The sequence below is a fragment of the Plutella xylostella genome, chromosome 30 (assembly GCF_932276165.1).
Source record: "Plutella xylostella chromosome 30, ilPluXylo3.1, whole genome shotgun sequence".
Classification (NCBI taxonomy): Eukaryota; Metazoa; Arthropoda; class Insecta; order Lepidoptera; family Plutellidae; genus Plutella; species Plutella xylostella.
Window position 1 is genome coordinate 4,572,366 of NC_064010.1, and position 19,485 is coordinate 4,591,850.

General features: G+C 43.8%; 1 protein-coding gene across 6 annotated transcripts in view; it reads left to right on the top strand.

Annotated features, from left to right (window-relative positions):
• The window catches only part of LOC105383208 (GTPase-activating protein CdGAPr), an 89,380-nt gene that overhangs the window by 63,964 nt on the left and 5,931 nt on the right, over positions 1 to 19,485 (top strand). For all 6 annotated transcript variants that reach the window (XM_048632056.1, XM_048632060.1, XM_048632054.1 and 3 more), the window contains 13 exons: positions 171 to 262; positions 580 to 637; positions 803 to 929; positions 1,561 to 1,739; positions 2,336 to 2,534; positions 3,211 to 3,345; positions 3,727 to 3,874; positions 4,223 to 4,341; positions 4,676 to 4,817; positions 5,507 to 5,567; positions 6,101 to 6,210; positions 6,708 to 6,832; positions 8,168 to 8,282. In XM_048632056.1, the coding sequence (XP_048488013.1) occupies positions 171 to 262; positions 580 to 637; positions 803 to 929; positions 1,561 to 1,739; positions 2,336 to 2,534; positions 3,211 to 3,345; positions 3,727 to 3,874; positions 4,223 to 4,341; positions 4,676 to 4,817; positions 5,507 to 5,567; positions 6,101 to 6,210; positions 6,708 to 6,832; positions 8,168 to 8,282 (1,610 nt within the window). The remainder of the gene's footprint in view (positions 1 to 170; positions 263 to 579; positions 638 to 802; positions 930 to 1,560; positions 1,740 to 2,335; positions 2,535 to 3,210; positions 3,346 to 3,726; positions 3,875 to 4,222; positions 4,342 to 4,675; positions 4,818 to 5,506; positions 5,568 to 6,100; positions 6,211 to 6,707; positions 6,833 to 8,167; positions 8,283 to 19,485) is intronic.

Consider the following 19,485-nt stretch of genomic DNA (forward strand, 5'->3'; position numbering starts at 1 on the left):
TCCATATAGCGATGAAAATCCCATTAAAATAATAAAAATAGACTCATCTTTTGATATTCCAACAGCAAAACCTTTTCAAATCTCAGTATTTATAAATAAATTTATTCTTCCAAGAGGAAAAAACCTTTTCAAAACCTCATTATTAACGTTATTAAACATGTTGTCCCCAGGTCACAAGCTGCTGGTGGCCAACGAGGACTGCAACTCCATCAACACGCCCGCCGTGGCCGCCGCCTACTCCGTCAGGAAATATGTGTCGCAGGTGGGTCTGATTTAGCACATCTAAATAATATGTGAACCCTCACCAACCCGCAGAGAACCAGCGTGGTGGGAAATGGTACAGCTTAGGAAGCGATCCAGGTGCAGATTCTGACACCCCACAGACAATAGAATAGAATAGAAGAGTATAGAATAGAATAGAAAAGAAAGTCAAGTTTAAAAACACTAACGTTTGTTTCACACACCAAAGAATACATTACACAAAAAACAGAATGCTTTCCCGCTTTTAAACCTGAGTCGGGCTCATTCGATTAGGTTGGATTTTAGAGTTAACTAATTGTATTTTTATTTGTTTCACAGGCTCGGGATGAAATCAGTTTCGAGGTTGGCGATATGATATCCATCATTGACATGCCAGGTAACAATCATAATCATTTACCTTGTATGTAATTACACTATGATTCCTATCATAAATCTTATTTTCAACTAACATTTTTTTGTTTGTCATTGGTAAAATTACATTTTGGTTCTTCACAATCAAGATCAATGTGTGATTAAATTCTCTTCTCATTTCTACCTCCAGGTCCCCAAGAATCCCTCTGGTGGCGCGGCAAGCGTGGTTTCCGAGTCGGCTTCTTCCCGCACCACTGCGTGGCCGTCATCGGGGACAAGGTGCCCCGCCACATGACGCAGCCGCCGCCCATCGTCGGGTAACTATCATAATCAGCATCATCATCACGACCCATCACATTCCCAGTGCTGGGGCACGGGTCTCCTTCCAATGAAGTCAGGGTTTTTAGGCCTAGTCCACTCCACGCTGGCCTAGTGAGCAAGCTTGTGCTGAGAGAGTTGTCAGGTAAGAGGGCAACCATACTGTCATAATAAGTTGAGACATCTCACACACGACCATCCGATCTCAAGCTAGGCAGTTTGGTCTATGTTAGAGCAGTAGTGTGATTAAGTATAAATTCCGCCCTATACGAAAAGCAAAAGCGAATGTTTTTTTGCAACACTAGCGCCACGACAGACGATGAAACTTTATCATATACGCCACAATCATCGAAATCAACTCACAATACTGAAATACGCACAATTTTAAGTAATCGTCGATAATAGTACTTACGGTGCCATAATATGCTGGTCTAAGGTCTGAGTAACATTTATGTATATCTCTATGTATTGTATGCCAGAAATGCATACTTTACCTATTTTATAATAGAATAGAATATATTCTGATTGGTCACTACAAATATTCAAACATACAAAGAATACTTATAAACTAGAAACAATAATCAATTTTAATTCACCCAATCTAATCTCTTTCCTTTTCTCCCTCCACAGCTCAGTAGCAGTAGCACCAATCAAACCCGTCCTGCGCAAGCACGGCAAACTTATCTCTCTCTTCCGAAGCTTCATCCTCTCCCGGCCGTCCCGCCGGAGCCTCAAGCAGCAGGGCATCCTTCGAGAGCGCGTGTTCGGCTGCGACCTCGGCGAGCACCTGCTCAACTGCGGGCACACGGGTCAGTATATACAGGGTGTCCCGCGGGTCAGTATATACAGGGTGTCCCGCCGGAGCCTCAAGCAGCAGGGCATCCTGCGCGAGCGAGTGTTCGGCTGCGACCTCGGCGAGCACCTGCTGAACTGCGGGCACACGGGTCAGTATATACAGGGTGTCCCGCGGGTCAGTATATACAGGGTGTCCCGCCGCAGCCTCAAACAGCTTTAGTTAATTATTGTAAATATTTGTACGCCCATAGGGCTGAATTTGATGGATCCAACAAATATGAACGAATTATAGATTTCATGTACCCAAATTCTAGAACAAATAAATGATTTTACTTTACTGACCAGTTGGATAAAACAACCTAAATTAACACATATGCTACATACTTTATCCCGGAATTCCCACAGGAAACATTCTTTAGCTAGTAAAGAACTTCATCTTTATTTAAAGACAAAGCGTTTTTGCCAACGGAGAGTAGTATGTAAAACATTGACGATCATCAAACAATTTCATACTTGTGTGCCCGATGAATAAAAACTTTTCAATAAAAAATTAAAAATTGATTTATTTTGACAATGCCATTGGTATTGAAGATTGAATTTCTTTTCGCAGTGCCCCTAGTCCTGGTCGAATGCGCCCGAGTGATCGAAGAACGTGGAGCCGTAGACGGCATCTACCGGCTATCCGGCGGCTCGGGGCTGACGCAGCGTCTGCGCGCCGCCTTCGACTCGGGCTCGACCCCCGACCTGGCGGCGCCGCCCGTCGCGCGCGACCCCCACGCCCTGGCTAGCTTGCTCAAGATGTACTTCAGGTACCGAGTGTCATGTAATAATATATAATAATAATATAATACCCCAAGCTAGGCAGAGCCTGTGTTATGGGTATCGGACAGCTGATATATCTACACAAATACATAGATGGATACATATTAAATATAAATATCAACACCCAAGACCCGAGAACAAATACCTGTGTTTAAACAAATTTCTGCCCCAGCCGGGAATCGAACCCGGGACCTTCGGCTCAGTAGTCAGGGTCACTAACCACTACGCCATTCGGTCGTCAATGTGTATGTGTACAGGGTGTCCCGCGCTCTATAGTCTATGCGGAGCATATGTGAAAGCGGACACACTACGCTCTATACAACATATATGCTGGTACCACCTTTGAAAGATTAAAGACAAGTTACGAAAGTGTATTCGCTGCCAACTTCAGAACTATCAAGTTGTTTGTACCGAACGTAGCATACGTTTGTAGCCTACGGAATGAGTAGCTGAATTATCAGAATTCAATCATTATTTTAATTGGAAAATCCCAATCCATTATTTACATTCCAAGATTGAAATCTACCTAACCAAGAGTTTTAGCAGAAAATCTGTGTTTGCATCTAAAAGCAGCAAGCAGTATTTTTGCTTTCTCTTTCTTGTACAATTACTCCATCAATATTGGCTCCTAACATATTCTAACGTGTCATTCTTTTGTTCCAGAGAGCTGCCAAACCCTCTCTGCACGTACCAGCTGTACAACAGCTTCGTCAGCTCAGTACAAGCTGGAACGGACGAAGCGGACCGTATCGCCAGCATGCGCCGCACTATTGTGAAGTTGCCGCCGCCGCATTACAGGTGGGTCATTGATAGACTTGCAACCTGTTTCCCCATATTATAAAGACTAAGCCCTAGTTTCACCATAATCTGTTCGATCATTAACATCTCTGTTACATTAATCTTACTTTCATCATTTCCACATTAAATTGTTGACAGATTTGTCAAAAGCCAACAACTAATCCCTTGTTATGATCTAACAGAGTATGGTGAGACTAGGCATATAAATGTCTATTCCTCATTTTCAAAAGGCTTTAAAACTATCCCGTTTATGTTCTTATTTAGTAGGTATTCATATTTCCCAATTTGATCTCCTACTCCCCATGCAAGAAAGGTTTTTAATTTTGTCAGTTTATCTCTTTATCTTTTTAATACACTAATAACTTTTCATCATCTCCGCAGAACGCTAGCATACCTGATGCAGCACCTCCGCCGCGTGTCATCCCTCCACGCGCAAACCGGCATGACGCCGCGCAACATGGCCATCGTGTGGGCGCCCAACTTACTGCGCTCGCCCGCCGCGCACGCGCTGCACGGGATCGCGCAGCAGGTACAAGATAGTACCGGTGACCGTCGCTAGACGGCGTTGTTAGTGTGTTTTAAAATATAAGTTTCGGGAGGCTGCCGCTAGATGGCGCTGAAAGAATGTTTGTGTAGGGCCGCGCACGCGCTACATGAGATCGCGCAACAGGTATTACATATAGTACCGGAGACCGTCACTAGATTTCGCTGTTATGGAGTTTTGATATCATTGTCGCTAGATGGCGCTAAAACGACTTGAATAACTTGTGATACCCTTTATGTGGACTTTTCACAGCAAAACTTTCTAAACCGATATTATTTACGCACGAAAAAACTCAATCACACAAATTCTAACCACCCTTTTCTCCCCCAACAGGCGGTAGTAACCGAGTTCCTGATCTGCTACGCTCAGCAACTCTTCAGTTCAGATCAGGATCCGGACTGCGGCGAGGAGCCGGCCTTGCCGAGCTTCACGCACGCGCACCACCTGCTCGAGTGAGTTGTTGTTGCCGCTAGATGTCGCTAGTTGATGTTCAGTTAGTTCTTGAAAGGCCCACAAGATGGCAGGGTTCCTCTTTTTTTAAAATCCCTTATCACACAGTTTTCCCATTTAAATTCAGGGTATTTAACAAAAATGTTGTACATTATAAAATCATCATCAACATGCAATCAACAAAAGTTAATAATATAAATCAAAGAGCATGTTGATATGACGAGAGCCCTTTACAAGTATCCACTGATAATAACAGAGTGCTAGTAAGCGAGCTGGTCTCTGAGACTTTCATTTTTTACCTTCCCGTACTCTACAACCTACTTCTTATCTCCGCAGTCTGGAGGAAGCGCAGCGTCGCGGGCGCGCGAACGTGTCGATCTCGGCCGTGCCCGCGCTGCCGCCGCCGTCGGGAGCCATCGCCGCCGCCGCCGCCACCATACTGAAGCCTGAGACGGACCATAAGACTAATTATATTGAGGTAAGAGGAGAGAAAAGTAAGAGAAAGTTAAAAAAAGAATGATGAAAATCTGTCCGCCCGTTTCGGAGCCACAAACAATCGCACGGATTGAGAGGTATTACTACAAGAATTGTGAAAATTGGTGCCGTCGTTCTATAGCTCATAACTTTTAAATGATTATGATGAAACATGGGTAAGAACAATCTCCATTAAATCACCTTTCAACCAATGAAACCCTCATCCAAATCGGTCCATCCGTCTTGGATCTATGTGGGTATACAAGTAGTGTCGATATCCGCCGTGCCCGCGCTGCCGCCGCCGTCGGGAGCCATCGCCGCCGCCGCCGCCACCATACTGAAGACGGAGACAGACCATAAGACTAACTATATTGAGGTATGTGTCTAAAATAACGAAGAAAATTAAAAAAAATAATCATGAAAATCGGTCCGCTCGTTTCGGAGCCACACACCATCGCACGTGAAAATTTATGCCGCCGTTCTATAGCTAATAACTTTTAAATGGCTGCTCCGATTTCAATGAAACATGGATAGGAATAATCCCCGCTAAATCAGCGTTTTAGCAATAAAACCTGGTTAAAATCGGTCCACCCGTTTTTGAGCTATAAGGACATATATCGTGCCCATATCGTGTTCAGCCACACAGTAAATTTAATAAAAACAAGGTATTAATATGATTTTTTTTGTCCTCAGGTTGGATCCGGCCCCAACAACCTTCCGCAGTACCACACCATCCTGGAGCTGCCTGCGCCAGGTAAATACTTCATTATCATTACCATCAAACAACAATAGTCCACAGCTCATCGGCCTTTCCCAAGAAGCACCACATGTACCACAACACTCTGTCCTTGGTCTTCGTCATCCAGCCAATACCTGTTTGAGGTCGTCGTTCCATTGGCACATTCTATTTAACAGATCTCGATCTTTTTGAAAGCTGTTATAGCTTTTCAGTTTTTCGGAATATTGCAGTAAATAGCACAAGACTCACGATTTGTATTGAAACCAAACGTGCCAATTCTATTCCGTTTTCATGGCTAGATTAAGCATAATACATTATGCGTGAAAGTGTTACATGAAGCATGACTGTGTACTTCTATAATCATGTACGGTCAGCAGCTGCATAAGTAGCTAAACACTTTAGTTCCTTGTCAAACTAGCTACATAACAAACTGACAATATTTGAATAGGCAGTTTGTGAGTTTGACAAGGTATAAAAGTGTACAGCTACTTATGCAGCTGACTGTACATGTTTGGTGTATTTTACTAATTCCAAAAATAATCTTCCAGGAGCCAAGCGCGGCTTAAAACGGTCTCCAAGCGGCTGGCGCGGGCTGTTCTCGCGCAGCAAGCAGCGCCCGCGCCGCGCGCCGCCGCCGCCCGCCCCCGCCGCCTGCACCGTGAGTATACAGAGTGTTCATTGTTATATTACAAGTGCAAAATGAGGGTCTGGCGGAGTTGCAATGGAGAAACACACAGGCCGTATACAGAAAAAAAGCTGGAATCTTATAAGCGCAGGAAAATCTATGAACATACGCTGGTAGGCGCTAAGCGCATTTTTTCGTTGAGTTGTTATTTTTTCCTACATTTTGCTTCGTCTACATTTTTGCGACTCTGTATAAATAAGGTGTTACAAAAGAGTATGGCCAAAGATGGTTAGCTAGCTTCAGCTCGCCATTCTAAATAACTATTGCTCTACGACTCTTGAAATTTATTTTGATCCTGCATAGAAACTTTTTTGGTCACGTGACTTGTTACTATTGGAAGTAGTTTTTTTTGTCACAAACGCACGTATATTTTGTGTACAATTTTACTATTAAACAGATTTTCCTCCTCTTTTATATTGCTGCTTTCCTATATGTCCATAATTAATGTACAAATCATCTCTATTCCCCAGGACATCCCGATGGTGTCGTCGCCCTCGCTGCGTCCCGTGAAGTCGTGCGAGTCCCTGCAGTCGGAGAGCGACACCGTGTCGCCGCTGAGAGACCGCCCGACCGCGCCGCTCAAACAACACACACGGTCAGTTATGGTCACGGTCGTTACATAACATATTTCTTTCAGAAAATGTGGATTATAAGCCGTCGTAATAACGGCGGCGTCTCACACACATGCATGCTGCTCCAGTTTACTCGGGAGCTAGGCTGGCTGAGCTGAAATTAAGGGGATATGTACAGTTCCCCAAAATTGATAATGCACATAGAAATCTTCGTCATTATTCGGCAACGGTCGTATTCCCGAGCGTTAGAAAACTATTATGTATTTAGAGTGGTTAAGTGCATTTTCTTCATGAAATTTTAGTAGAATTATGTAATTGGTGCTAAAAGAGATAATTGATTTATCAGTAACGAAATTTGATTCGATAATTCATAATATTCCATAATATTAAAATTTACTTCGAAAATGTTACAGTAGGTACTTTTCAAGTGTCTGAAGCTGATGCAAAGATGGCTGAAAGAAGGTTTGAATAACACAAGGTTTATATTATAAAGAGAAATGGATTTCAAACACAGGTTTATATTAAAAAATTTAAATCTCAGTTCAAAAGTATTTACAGCACTGATTATTTCACATTAATAAAAATGTTTACATTAAAATCTCAGTTCAAAAGTATTTACAGCGCTGATCATTCACAATAATATTACAATTACAAACTTGGTCTTGGGTGTGGCTTAATTGGCAAAGTGAAGTCTATCAATGTGACGTATATTTTATTCTTAAATGTGCCTCATAATATGGCATCGTCAAAAATAATTAAAGTTGAAATTAAATTCACATTTGAAAAAAATAACAAGAACGATGTGTAATTGCAGCTCTTTATAATTCCACAAAAGTAATATTGATCTTGACCTTGAGACCCTTGACTGATCGGTGACAGCCACCGACCGCCCAAATTGTTTTCGATTATGTGTCACATGATATTGACTACTATTTCTTTCGAACAAGGATCAAAATGCAAGTGCTTTGTACGATTCAATGATTCGGGTGTTTCCGGGAATACGACAGTTTGCGAAGATTTGCATGCGCATTATTAATATGGGAGAACTGTACAAAGGTTCCACTCGAGAGAGCCACGTAAAGGAACTTCGCCCCCCTCTCAGAATAGAATAGAAAACGGCGTCTCCTTTGCTTCTCGATTTTCTAGCAATCCGATGAGACTGTATTCGGTAAATTTTATGAAAGTGGCATAGGCACTACGTCTACGTATTTTGATCAATAGCTACAGTTTACAAAAGCACACCACGTTTATGGTTTAAATTTCGTATCGTATCGTATTCGAATACCTACATAACGTATTTACATAATGTGAATACATTTTCTATCCTTCTAAACAGCATCACCATTCCTCACCCACAGCTCAGCGTCGTGCGACTCGTACTTCGAGGCGTGGCAGGCGGAGCTGGCCGGCATGCGCGTGCGCCTCGCGCCGCAGGAGCGCGACCGCCGCATGTTCAGCGAGGAGCACGGCCCGGTAAATAAAGAAAGAAAGAAAAAAAGGAAGAAAGAAAGAAAAATTATTTATTGCCGAAACATTTGCAAACATGCGGAAAGAAACACTAGTACTAATACTATACTAAACATAATTATTTATATAAAAAACAGACTTTCGGAAAAAGGAAAATTAATTTATATGTGAGTGCACGCGGGCTCTACACACTGCGCCGTGTGGCTCAAGGGCTCTACACAGTGCCGCAGGAGCGCGACCGCCGCATGTTCAGCGAGGAGCACGGCCCGGTAGGTGCACGCAGGCTCTAGGGCTCTACGAGATGAGCGGTGAGGCTCTAGGGCTCTACACAGCGCCGCAGGAGCGCGACCGCCGCATGTTCAGCGAGGAGCACGGCCCGGTAGGTGCACGCGGGCTCTAGGGCTCTACGCGGTGAGCGGTGAGGCTCTTGGGCTCTACACAGCGCCGCAGGAGCGCGACCGCCGCATGTTCAGCGAGGAGCACGGCCCGGTAGGTGCACGCGGGCTCTAGGGCTCTACGCGGTGAGCGGTGAGGCTCTAGGGCTCTACACAGCGCCGCAGGAGCGCGACCGCCGCATGTTCAGTGAAGAGCACGGCCCGGTAGGTGCACGCGGGCTCTAGGGCTCTACGCGGTGAGCGGTGAGGCTCCGGGGCGTGCTCCTCGCTGAACATGCGGCGGTCGCGCTCCTGCGGCGCTGTGAAATGAAATGAAATGAAATAGTTTATTTGCCAGAAATGTCGTACAATTGGTGGTCAGTATAATAAATAACGATCTACACATTTCACCTGTTCAGGTATGCAAAAATTATGTCTAGAACTTATGTATAAAATAGCATATTTTTACATTTCTGATTGTAATTATTATAATTAAGTGACATTAGGTATTCGAATATTAGTTCTTAGTCCATATTTATTTTATTTAAAGAGAGGTACTCATTTACATTATAGAAACACATTTTAATTAGCCATTTATGTAGTGAGACCTTAAATCTAGCCAAAGGCAAGTACTTAATTGACTGTGGGAGCTTATTATATATCTTTATGAGCATATGATAGCAACCTCTTTTGCAAAACTCAGTTCTGCATGGCGGAACTATAATTTTGTTGGGATTTCTAGTATTAAAAGAACAAACATCACAGTATTTAGTAAGTGTATGTCTTTGACAGTGGGCAAAACATGCCATTTCATAAATATAGAGACTTGGCAGTGACAGTACTTTTAGGTTCTTAAATAGTGGCTTGCAAGAATCAAGGGGATGTGCTGAGCAGATGGCTCTGATGCATTTCTTTTGTAGAATAAATACCCTGTGTACGGGCTACGGCTACCGTACAATAGGTACTTACTTAGATGTTATATGTATTATGTATATTGCTATAAGGTTGAAATCAGATTGATACTTACACACACATACATTACTTGTTTACTATGCAGTAATATTTTATAATGGAAATAAATTAGTGTTAAAACAGCGCTCATTGGGTTTGGTACTATCAGCCTTAACATAACCCCAAATCTTATCATCTATCATTATCATAGAACTGTAAACACACTACAGTTTTTAGTCCTTCGAAAATAAAGACCAGCGGTCCGTGTGGTGATAAACAATCAATAGTGTGAAGTTTCTGGTGATTTCTTGGTGCAGCTGCGATTCGGTTTGACTGGCCTGCCACCAGCGGCCCTCCCCAGTCAGATTGAGAAGGCGCACAAGGCTGTATCTGGGAGTCCCGGATTCGGAACACGCAGTTCATCTGCTATCATCGAGGACGCGCTCTCGCTTCGACATTAGTGAGGAAGTATATCAAGTGACATACAGTCATATCAAGACAGCGACAAACAGTCTCAACTTATCAACATGGAAAGCCTAATTCAACGGCAATCTGATATCATCGAGCTGATCAAACAGATCGAGCGCAACTTCAGCAAGGATTCTGCAAGACGGAAAACACGCACGTATCTGGACGAGCGTCTGGATACATTGGACAAACTGTGGGCGGAGTTCCAGTCAAACAATGACAAGCTGGCCCATTATGAAAACGACATCGAGCCCTACTTCAAAGAAGATCAGTATTCACAATCAAGGATCTACTTCGACTCTGTGCGCAGCAAGATCCATTCGTTTCCCGCTGCATCAGGTGAGGAAATGCAACCGAAATCACCGTTAGTGAATCCAAGACAGGTGAAACTTACGATACCGTCAGTGCCCATCCCGTCAGCGTCTACTGCTCTGACCCCGTCCGTCTACGGCCCGCCGGCCGCGGCCGCCCCTGCGGTCCCCCCGGCGGCGCGCGCGCCCCCGGCGCCCTCCGCATCCACGTCCACGGAGGCCCCCCCGAGCAAGGTGGCTGACCTCCTCTCGCAACAGCGAACCAACTTCCGAGCATTCAACAGAATGGTGAAGAATATCAAAGTGGACGAGATACGCGACAAGTGGGAACTGGAAGACGAGCTGAAGAACGTACAATCAAGATGGAGTACGATCGACACCTTACACTTACAGATCGATAACTATCTCCAGGGTTCGGATTCAATTTACGACGAAGAATTTGGAATCTACGAGAATACCTACAGATCAATCAAGAGGGACTTGAATCTTAAACTAGCGTCAACAGCGCATCTTCAACAATCAACCCCTCGCATCGACATCCCAGTGTTCTCCGGAAGCTACACACAGTGGCCCACCTTCTTCGACCTCTACGTGGAAAGCATCCATAACAACAATCTCCTTTCTAAATGCCAAAAAATGCAGCACCTGAAAGGGAAACTACGCGGAGATGCGGAGCGACTCATCCAGCATCTTCATATATCATCCGAAAACTACGACGCAGCATGGGATCTGTTGACCCATAGATACAATAATCAACAATTATTATTTACAAAGCACATTGAAGCATTCTTAAATCAGCCGATTGTACAGAAGCAGACATCATTTGAGATCCGACGTCTCTATGATACTACGATGGAGTGTCTACATGCCATACAGAACCTGGGTATCGACACAAGTACTTGGGACCCTCTGTTGGTGCACCTCATATCTAAAAAATTAGACATCGAGACCTATGGTGATTACAAGGAAGCACGGAAATCGCCACGTGACCTGCCATCGCTTTCTGAGCTTATGGAGTTCCTAGAAGGCAAATTCACAGCGTTGGAGCCCATACATAAGAAAGAAAGAGAAACAACATCAGCTACATCAAACAGGCCATATCAACAGAACAAGCCGTATTATCAATATCAAGGCGGGAATCGCAGTGGAAAATTTCCAAAAAGGGAACTGCAAGCTATTGCAACATGCACGTGGAATTGCCCGCTATGCAACAACAGTCACGCGTTGTACAAATGCAACAAATTCGTCAGAATGACCCCCGAGGAAAGGCTGATTACAGTGATAAAACTACACGTTTGCCAGAATTGCCTCTACAAACACTACGACAATCCGTGTGTTTCAACAAAAAGGTGCAAACAGTGCCAGAACACACATAACACCATTCTACATGATGCCTACACCAATGTCAGCAAAATGCCGCCGCGCGCACATATGCCGCGCATGAATGAAGCCGCCGCCGCCGTTTCCGTGTCGAATTCGACACCCGTACATACAGTACCTACGATGCCTTCACCTTCAACTTCGCGCCAAGATAACAAGCAGCACAGCGTAAATCACGTTGCCACAGATGACGAAGAGATCTTACTGACGACCCTCTCACTAAAAATCAAGTCCATTGATGGTCGTTATATCACCCTGCGGGCCCTACTCGACCAAGGCTCACAGATATCCCTAATATCTGAAAATGCTGCTCAGCTGTTAGGCTTACCAAGGCAACGCTATCATGCTTCAGTATCAGGCATCGGAAATGGCTCGAAACAAGGCAAAGGAATGATTACACTCGATTGTCGATCAATTCATGACGACTATTGTTTCACCACTCAAGCATTAGTCATAAAGCACGTCATAAATAATCTTCCCAACATGACCTTCAATCAAAAACCATGGGACCACCTGCAACATATCAAGCTGGCCGACCCCCAGTACAACGTATCAAGACCTATTGACCTACTACTGGACGCCAGCATCTACTCTAACATAATTATGAGTGGTCTTATCAAGGGTCCTAACATGGCACCCATCGCCCAGCAGACGAGAATGGGCTGGATATTATCAGGAAGCGTGAAAACCTTCAATTGTCACGTGGTAGTCAACAATTTATCAGACATCTCTCAATACTGGGAGCTTGAAGAGATTACCAATCAACCAGATGATCTCACACAGGACGAGCAGTACTGTGAAGAGTTCTACAAATCCACTACCAGACGTCTGGAGGACGGAAGATATGAAGTGGCCATACCTATGAAGCCCAACTTCGAAGAAAAACTAGGACAATCAAAATCAAAGGCCATGGCACAGTTCCATAGTTTAGAAAATAAAATGAAGAAAAATCAGAACTTTTCAGAAAGTTACATAAAATTCATGAGAGATTTTGAAGAACGCAACCACATGCGCTTAGTCAGCGAACAAGTACAAACTTCGTACTATCTCCCACATCACGGTGTGTTGAAATTAGAATCAACCACTACTGCATTGAGAACAGTATTCAATGCGTCAAGCAAGACTTCGTCTGGATATAGCCTGAACGACCTGATGGAACGTGGTCCTAACCTTCAGAAAGATTTACAAAGCTTAATACTCGGGTGGCGTCAGCACAAATACGTCATCACGGCAGACATAGAGAAAATGTTCAGACAGATCAACGTCAGAGAGTCAGATCAGCATCTACAACGCATAGTCTGGAGGGAGTCACCACAAGAAGCCCTGAAAGAGTATCAACTTTCGACCATCGTCTTTGGGCTGAAGGCCGCGCCATATATGGCAATGAGAACATTGAAACAGTTGGCGATCGACGAAGCAGACAAGTACCCATTAGCATCAAGGGCATTGATGACGTCATTCTACATGGACGATCTTCTAGAAGGAGCGAGCACGATCGAAGAAGCAAAACAGCTACAAAAAGAACTTATTGACATCTTGGGAGGGGCTGGCATGAATATCCGGAAGTGGTCCAGCAATACAGCGAAGCTAACTGAAGGTTTATCAGCCGAGCAACTTGACACCCCCCTCGACTTCAAGTGCTCAGAATCCAGGAAGACGTTGGGCATCCGCTGGAACCCTACAAGTGACACCTTCACATTCCAGAACAAATATCAATCTGAAAACAATGAAAAACGACTTACAAAACGAGAGTTACTATCAAAGATATCAGTGATATTTGATCCGCTAGGATGGTTATCACCACTTACTATCCGAGCGAAATTATTATTCCAACAAACATGGTCCGAGGAACCCTTAGATTGGGATGGACTATTGCCAGAATCGCTAAACAACGACTGGGAGCAACTAAAACAAGATCTTCAACACATAGATCATTTCGAGATACCTAGATATCTGGGAGATAAATCAAACTATCAAATACATGGATTTTGCGACGCCTCGGAGAAGGCTATTGCTTGTTCTATTTATATCACAACACATGATTATAAGGGCGAGTTTACATCAACACTCATGACTGCGAAAACAAAATTATCGCCGTTGAAAACAAAACCGTCGCTACCCAGACTTGAACTTTGTAGCGCGCTCCTATTATCACGACTTATGGAAAAAGTCATGGAGACCATAACAGACAACACACAGATCTTCGCATGGACCGACTCTATGGTGGTCCTTGGCTGGATCCACGGAGACATCAACAGGTGGAAGCCATTTGTCGCCAACAGAATACGTTCCATACTGGAAATCATCCCTGCTACATGCTGGCATCACGTCAAGTCAGAGGAAAATGCAGCTGATTGTGCCACACGAGGAGTAACTGCTGCACAGCTGTACAAACACCCGCTGTGGTGGAATGGCCCGGCTTGGTTGTCCACATTCGAAACAGAGAAGATCAAAGAAAAGACATATCAACCTCCAACAATTGAGACCAAGAAAAACAATGTGAACGCAGCCTTATGTCATAAGAATGACCTAGTGGACAAGTTATTAAACGAATGCAGTTCACTGCACCGAGTAGCAACCACTATCGCCTGGCTATCACGTTACATAAAGTGGCTGCAAAATAAACAACAAGTATCATATAAAAACTACCTATCAACTGCGGAATTGCAACAAGCACAAAATTTAATTGACAAAAGTGTACAATCGGTCGAATTTGAAGAAGACTTATCAAGATTGTCAAAAAAGGAGAATCTGAGGACTTCTAGTAAACTACTGAGCCTCAACCCATTCATCGACGCGAGTGATGGACTACTGAAAGTTGGCGGACGACTCAACAATTCGTCTCTCAGTCATGCAGCCAAGCACCCCATCATCCTACCGAGTCACAGCAGACTCACCGAGCTCATCGTACAACAAGCTCACTCCGCCACGCTACACGGTGGACCGAGCCTAACATTATCATATATCAGAGACAGATACTGGATACTAAGCGGGCTCCGAACGGTGAAACGAGAATTGCGCAAATGCGTGAAATGCAGGCGATTCAACTCAGAACAGAGACATCAGATCATGGCAGACCTGCCGGAGCCTCGAGTGACGCCATCCCGCCCGTTCACGTACACAGGTGTCGACTTTACGGGGCACTTTGACATCAAGGCCAACAAAGGACGCGGCGTGCGAACACACAAAGGCTACGTGGCGGTATTCGTATGTCTATCAACAAAGGCCGTACACTTGGAGCTAGTATCTGACCTCAGTACACCTGGATTCCTAGCTGCCTACCGCCGATTCTGCGCCAGACGGTCTACACCTCGGTGTATGTTCAGCGATAGAGGAAGCAACTTTATAGGCGCCAACAGGCTGCTGCAGAAGGAGTACAAAGAGATCCTCCAAACTATCAATGAAGACCTGCTAAGTAAGATCAGCAGTGAATACCACACACAGTGGAAGTTCAACGCGCCAGCATACCCATCAGCAGGAGGCCTTTGGGAAGCGGCCGTCAAGAGCTTAAAATATCATCTCAAAAGAGTGATTGGCGAACAGAAACTCACCTACGAGGAGTTTATCACTCTACTGCATCAGATCGAGGCGTGCCTCAACTCACGACCTCTCATATCATTAAGTGAAAGCCCAGATGGCGAATACTTGTCTCCAGGACACTTCCTGGTGGGCGGCTCACTAATCACAAGGCCACAGACGGATCCCGAGCAAATGAATTTGACTACGAGATGGCGTTTAATCCAATCAATGAACAAACAGTTCTGGAAGAAGTGGTCATCAGATTATCTACAACAGTTGCAAATAAGAACAAAGTGGAGAACATCTACCAAAAACATGGCAGTTGATGACGTCGTCCTTATCAAAGACGACAACCTACCCCCTGGCAAGTGGGCGTTGGGCAGGATCGTCGCCGTACACCCGGGCCAAGACGGACACGTCCGGGTAGCTACTGTGAAAACGAAAGGCGGCATCATAAAACGACCGATCTTAAAATTGGCTCTGTTGCCAGTTAGAGAAGAACACGCCACGTCACAGATAAGCGACGTACAATGCACGACACCAACGACTGATGACGTCACAACAGCTGATTCGCAAGCAGACGCGCCCGATCAAGTGACAACTCCCACGGTCAAGGCCAGCGGGCGACCAAAGCGAACAACAAGGAAAGGCATTTGTCACTACATATCCATGGCGCTACTACTTTTCTTATCAATGATGACTTCAGCACAATGCGACTGCAATATCACACAACTTAACAACAACATGAACATGTATTTCGACAAGATGTACGATATGAGCATCATCCGAGACGACTGGAAATTAATCATGTATTATAATATGAGTACATACTGGTCCGGACTGCACCACCTGGAAAAATACGTTTATCACCTAGAAGAATTTCTGGATTCAAATCATTTATCAACACAATACCAGAGTATCGTATATCAACTGCAACACGACTTATCAGAAATATATCACTATAATAAAATACTCAAGAAACACGTCACCAAACGGCAAAAGAGAGGCCTTATCAACGGAGTTGGATACATAGCCAACTCATTATTTGGAGTTTTAGATGATCGATTCGCAAGAAAGTATGAGAAGGACATTGAGAAGATATCTATGAACGAAAATCATCTACTACTTCTATTCAAGAACCAGACGAGTGTCATAGAAGCACAGTCGAACATTCTACAAAGGAACGAGGACATCATGAACAAGCAGTTTGGGATGATCCAAAAACACCTTGAAGAAGTGAAACTCGCCAATAATAAACTGCTGACGCAAAACAATAATGAACTTTATATCATATCATCGGCCCTCTCAGCATCAATCATGATATCCAACGTGCGCCGTGTACAAGAGAACCTTATCAACACCATTACAGACCTCACCCACGGGCACCTGGACGCGCACTTGTTGCCACCAGAACAGCTGGAGGAGCAAATGAAGGTCATTTACAGTCACCTACCTGAAGATCTGACTGTACCTACTGATAAACATGACTACAGAGACTTGTATAAATTAATGAAAATTCAAGTGGAAGTCGGAAAATCTTTCTTAATCATAGAAGTCAGAATACCGCTGGTGAGCAAAGAAACTTACGAGCTGGACAAAATTATCAGTTTACCTCACCAGTCCTACATCATCGAAACAATAACTCCGTATATCGCATTTAACCTAAGAAGGGATCAACTTATATTGCTATCAGAAAGTGAAGTAAAGGAGTGCACCCACACATCAGTAAATAAAATACTATGCTCCATTGATAAACTCATACATCAAGTTCAGATGACACAGAGCATATGCAACATCAGCATTCATAACAAACCCATGTGCCGTACAAGAGCGGAGCCGTGCCACGAGCTGTGGATTAAATTACACAACAACAATAGATGGTTGTACTCATGCTGTGAGAACTGCTCGCTGCGCATTTTCTGTCCTGATAACAAGATGACATTGAAGTCGTTGACCGGTAATGGCCTACTGGATATAGGTCAAGGTTGTGCAGTAAAGAGTACGACATTCTCGATCATTGGACATAGCAACTATATGAGCCACATGCAGATGGAAACTGATAATACATACATTGTTGGATCATCAATTCTAAACCACATCGTGAATACGTCAGATATGACGCCGTTCGTTCCAGAAGACCACATTCATGACTGGGACAATTTGAAAACACAGATTGACGACCTGAAGCAAAAGGCTAACGAACCCCTCAGCATTCATGATGTGCACCAGTATTCGGTAATGTACACCGTAATGGGAGTCGTCATCATCTCCGGAGCTGTATACTCTCTCCTGCGATGGCGAAAATACAAGCGCCGCCTCGAGCTGACCACAACGAGCATCGAGTCCCGCGGCGCCCCCCCGGCGCTGCCGCTGTGGCTGCTGCGAGCGCGCGCCCCCGCCCCGGCCCCCGCCGCCCGCGCCCCCGCCCCCGGCACCCCGGCCCCCGGCACCCCGAGCGCGGACCACCACGACACTTGGACTACGCCGACTGTTCGACCGCGCTCAGTTAGATTAGACATTCCTTCCGTAATCATTAATAGTGAAGTGTGTGAATGAAATACTTAAGTACTTACTATATTGTATTTTTTGTATTTGAATGAAATATTTAAGTTCAATATCTTAACATTGCATTTTATACCTAATTAATTTAATTTACAGTTATCATTATACTTGTAACTTTACTTTAGCTACAGTAACATTTAAATCTTATTTTATATAATGCTCTTCCTTCTTTTGAGTGGGCAGGATGTACGGGCTACGGCTACCGTACAATAGGTACTTACTTAGATGTTATATGTATTATGTATATTGCTATAAGGTTGAAATCAGATTGATACTTACACACACATACATTACTTGTTTACTATGCAGTAATATTTTATAATGGAAATAAATTAGTGTTAAAACAGCGCTCATTGGGTTTGGTACTATCAGCCTTAACATAACCCCAAATCTTATCATCTATCATTATCATAGAACTGTAAACACACTACACCCTGTCTATATCTCTACAATTTCCCCATAGAATTAGACCATATCTTAATACGGATGCTACATACCCGTGGTATGCCATCAAAGCCGTGTGCAAGTCAGATGTTTTCTGTAGTCGGTGTAGAGCATAGACAAATCTACTTAATCTAGTACACACATTTTCAATATGCTGCTGCCAAGAGCAATGTTCATCAACTACAATGCCTAAAAAAGAGGTAGATGGCGTATGATTAATTACAATATTATTGCATTTCACATTGATATTTTTTAATGCCATTCTGTTATTTCTAAATTGAATATATTTAGTTTTATTTTCATTTACATGTAAGTTATTAGCTTCCAACCATTTTGTTACCTTATCTATACTAGCATTCACATCTGATTCAAAATTTCTATCGTCAATACATTTGATAGTCATGGAAATGTCATCAGCAAATAGTATACATTTATTATTAGTTATGTCAGGTAGGTCATTAATGTACAGTATGAACAGCAATGGTGCTAGGACACTTCCCTGAGGGACGCCGTATTCATTTATTTCAGGAAAAGACTTGTGTACTTCCATTTCATTGGCATAAGTGAGTGTGTTGTGTAGAGCCCTAGAGCCTCACCGCTCACCGCGTAGAGCCCTAGAGCCCGCGTGCACCTACCGGGCCGTGCTTCTCGCTGAACATGCGGCGAGGCTCTAGGGCTCTACACAGCGCCGCAGGAGCGTGAAAAAATCCCACAAATCTTCAGAAAAACCAGGAAAACTCAAAACTAATAAGCAAGACAGTACAATTTCGTTACAATTTCCGCTAACACAACCCACCTCTCCACCCGCAGGGCTCTCTCTCTCTCTGCTCGTCGCCCCTCTCCTCGGAGCAGTGCAATTTAAAACTTCGCTTGTTCTTTTTTTTCATCCTGTGGGTTGACTGGTAGAAAATGCTTGTAGCATTAAGTCCACCCTTTGTACACTTATTTTTATATTTGTGCAATAAAGGATTAAATAAATAAATAAATAAAAACCTAGAAATTCAAAAGCAATAAGTAAAGTGTACCATTGCGTTAAATAAAAATCTGTTCCTATTAGCTATAACCTCCACTAATATATAACATTATATCATTCCACCCAAAGGTTGCCTGGAAGAAATTGCTATAAGACCGCCACATATTTTTGTGTACAAATAAAGAGTATTTATCTTATCCCATATCTCCATCCCCAGGGCTCTCTCT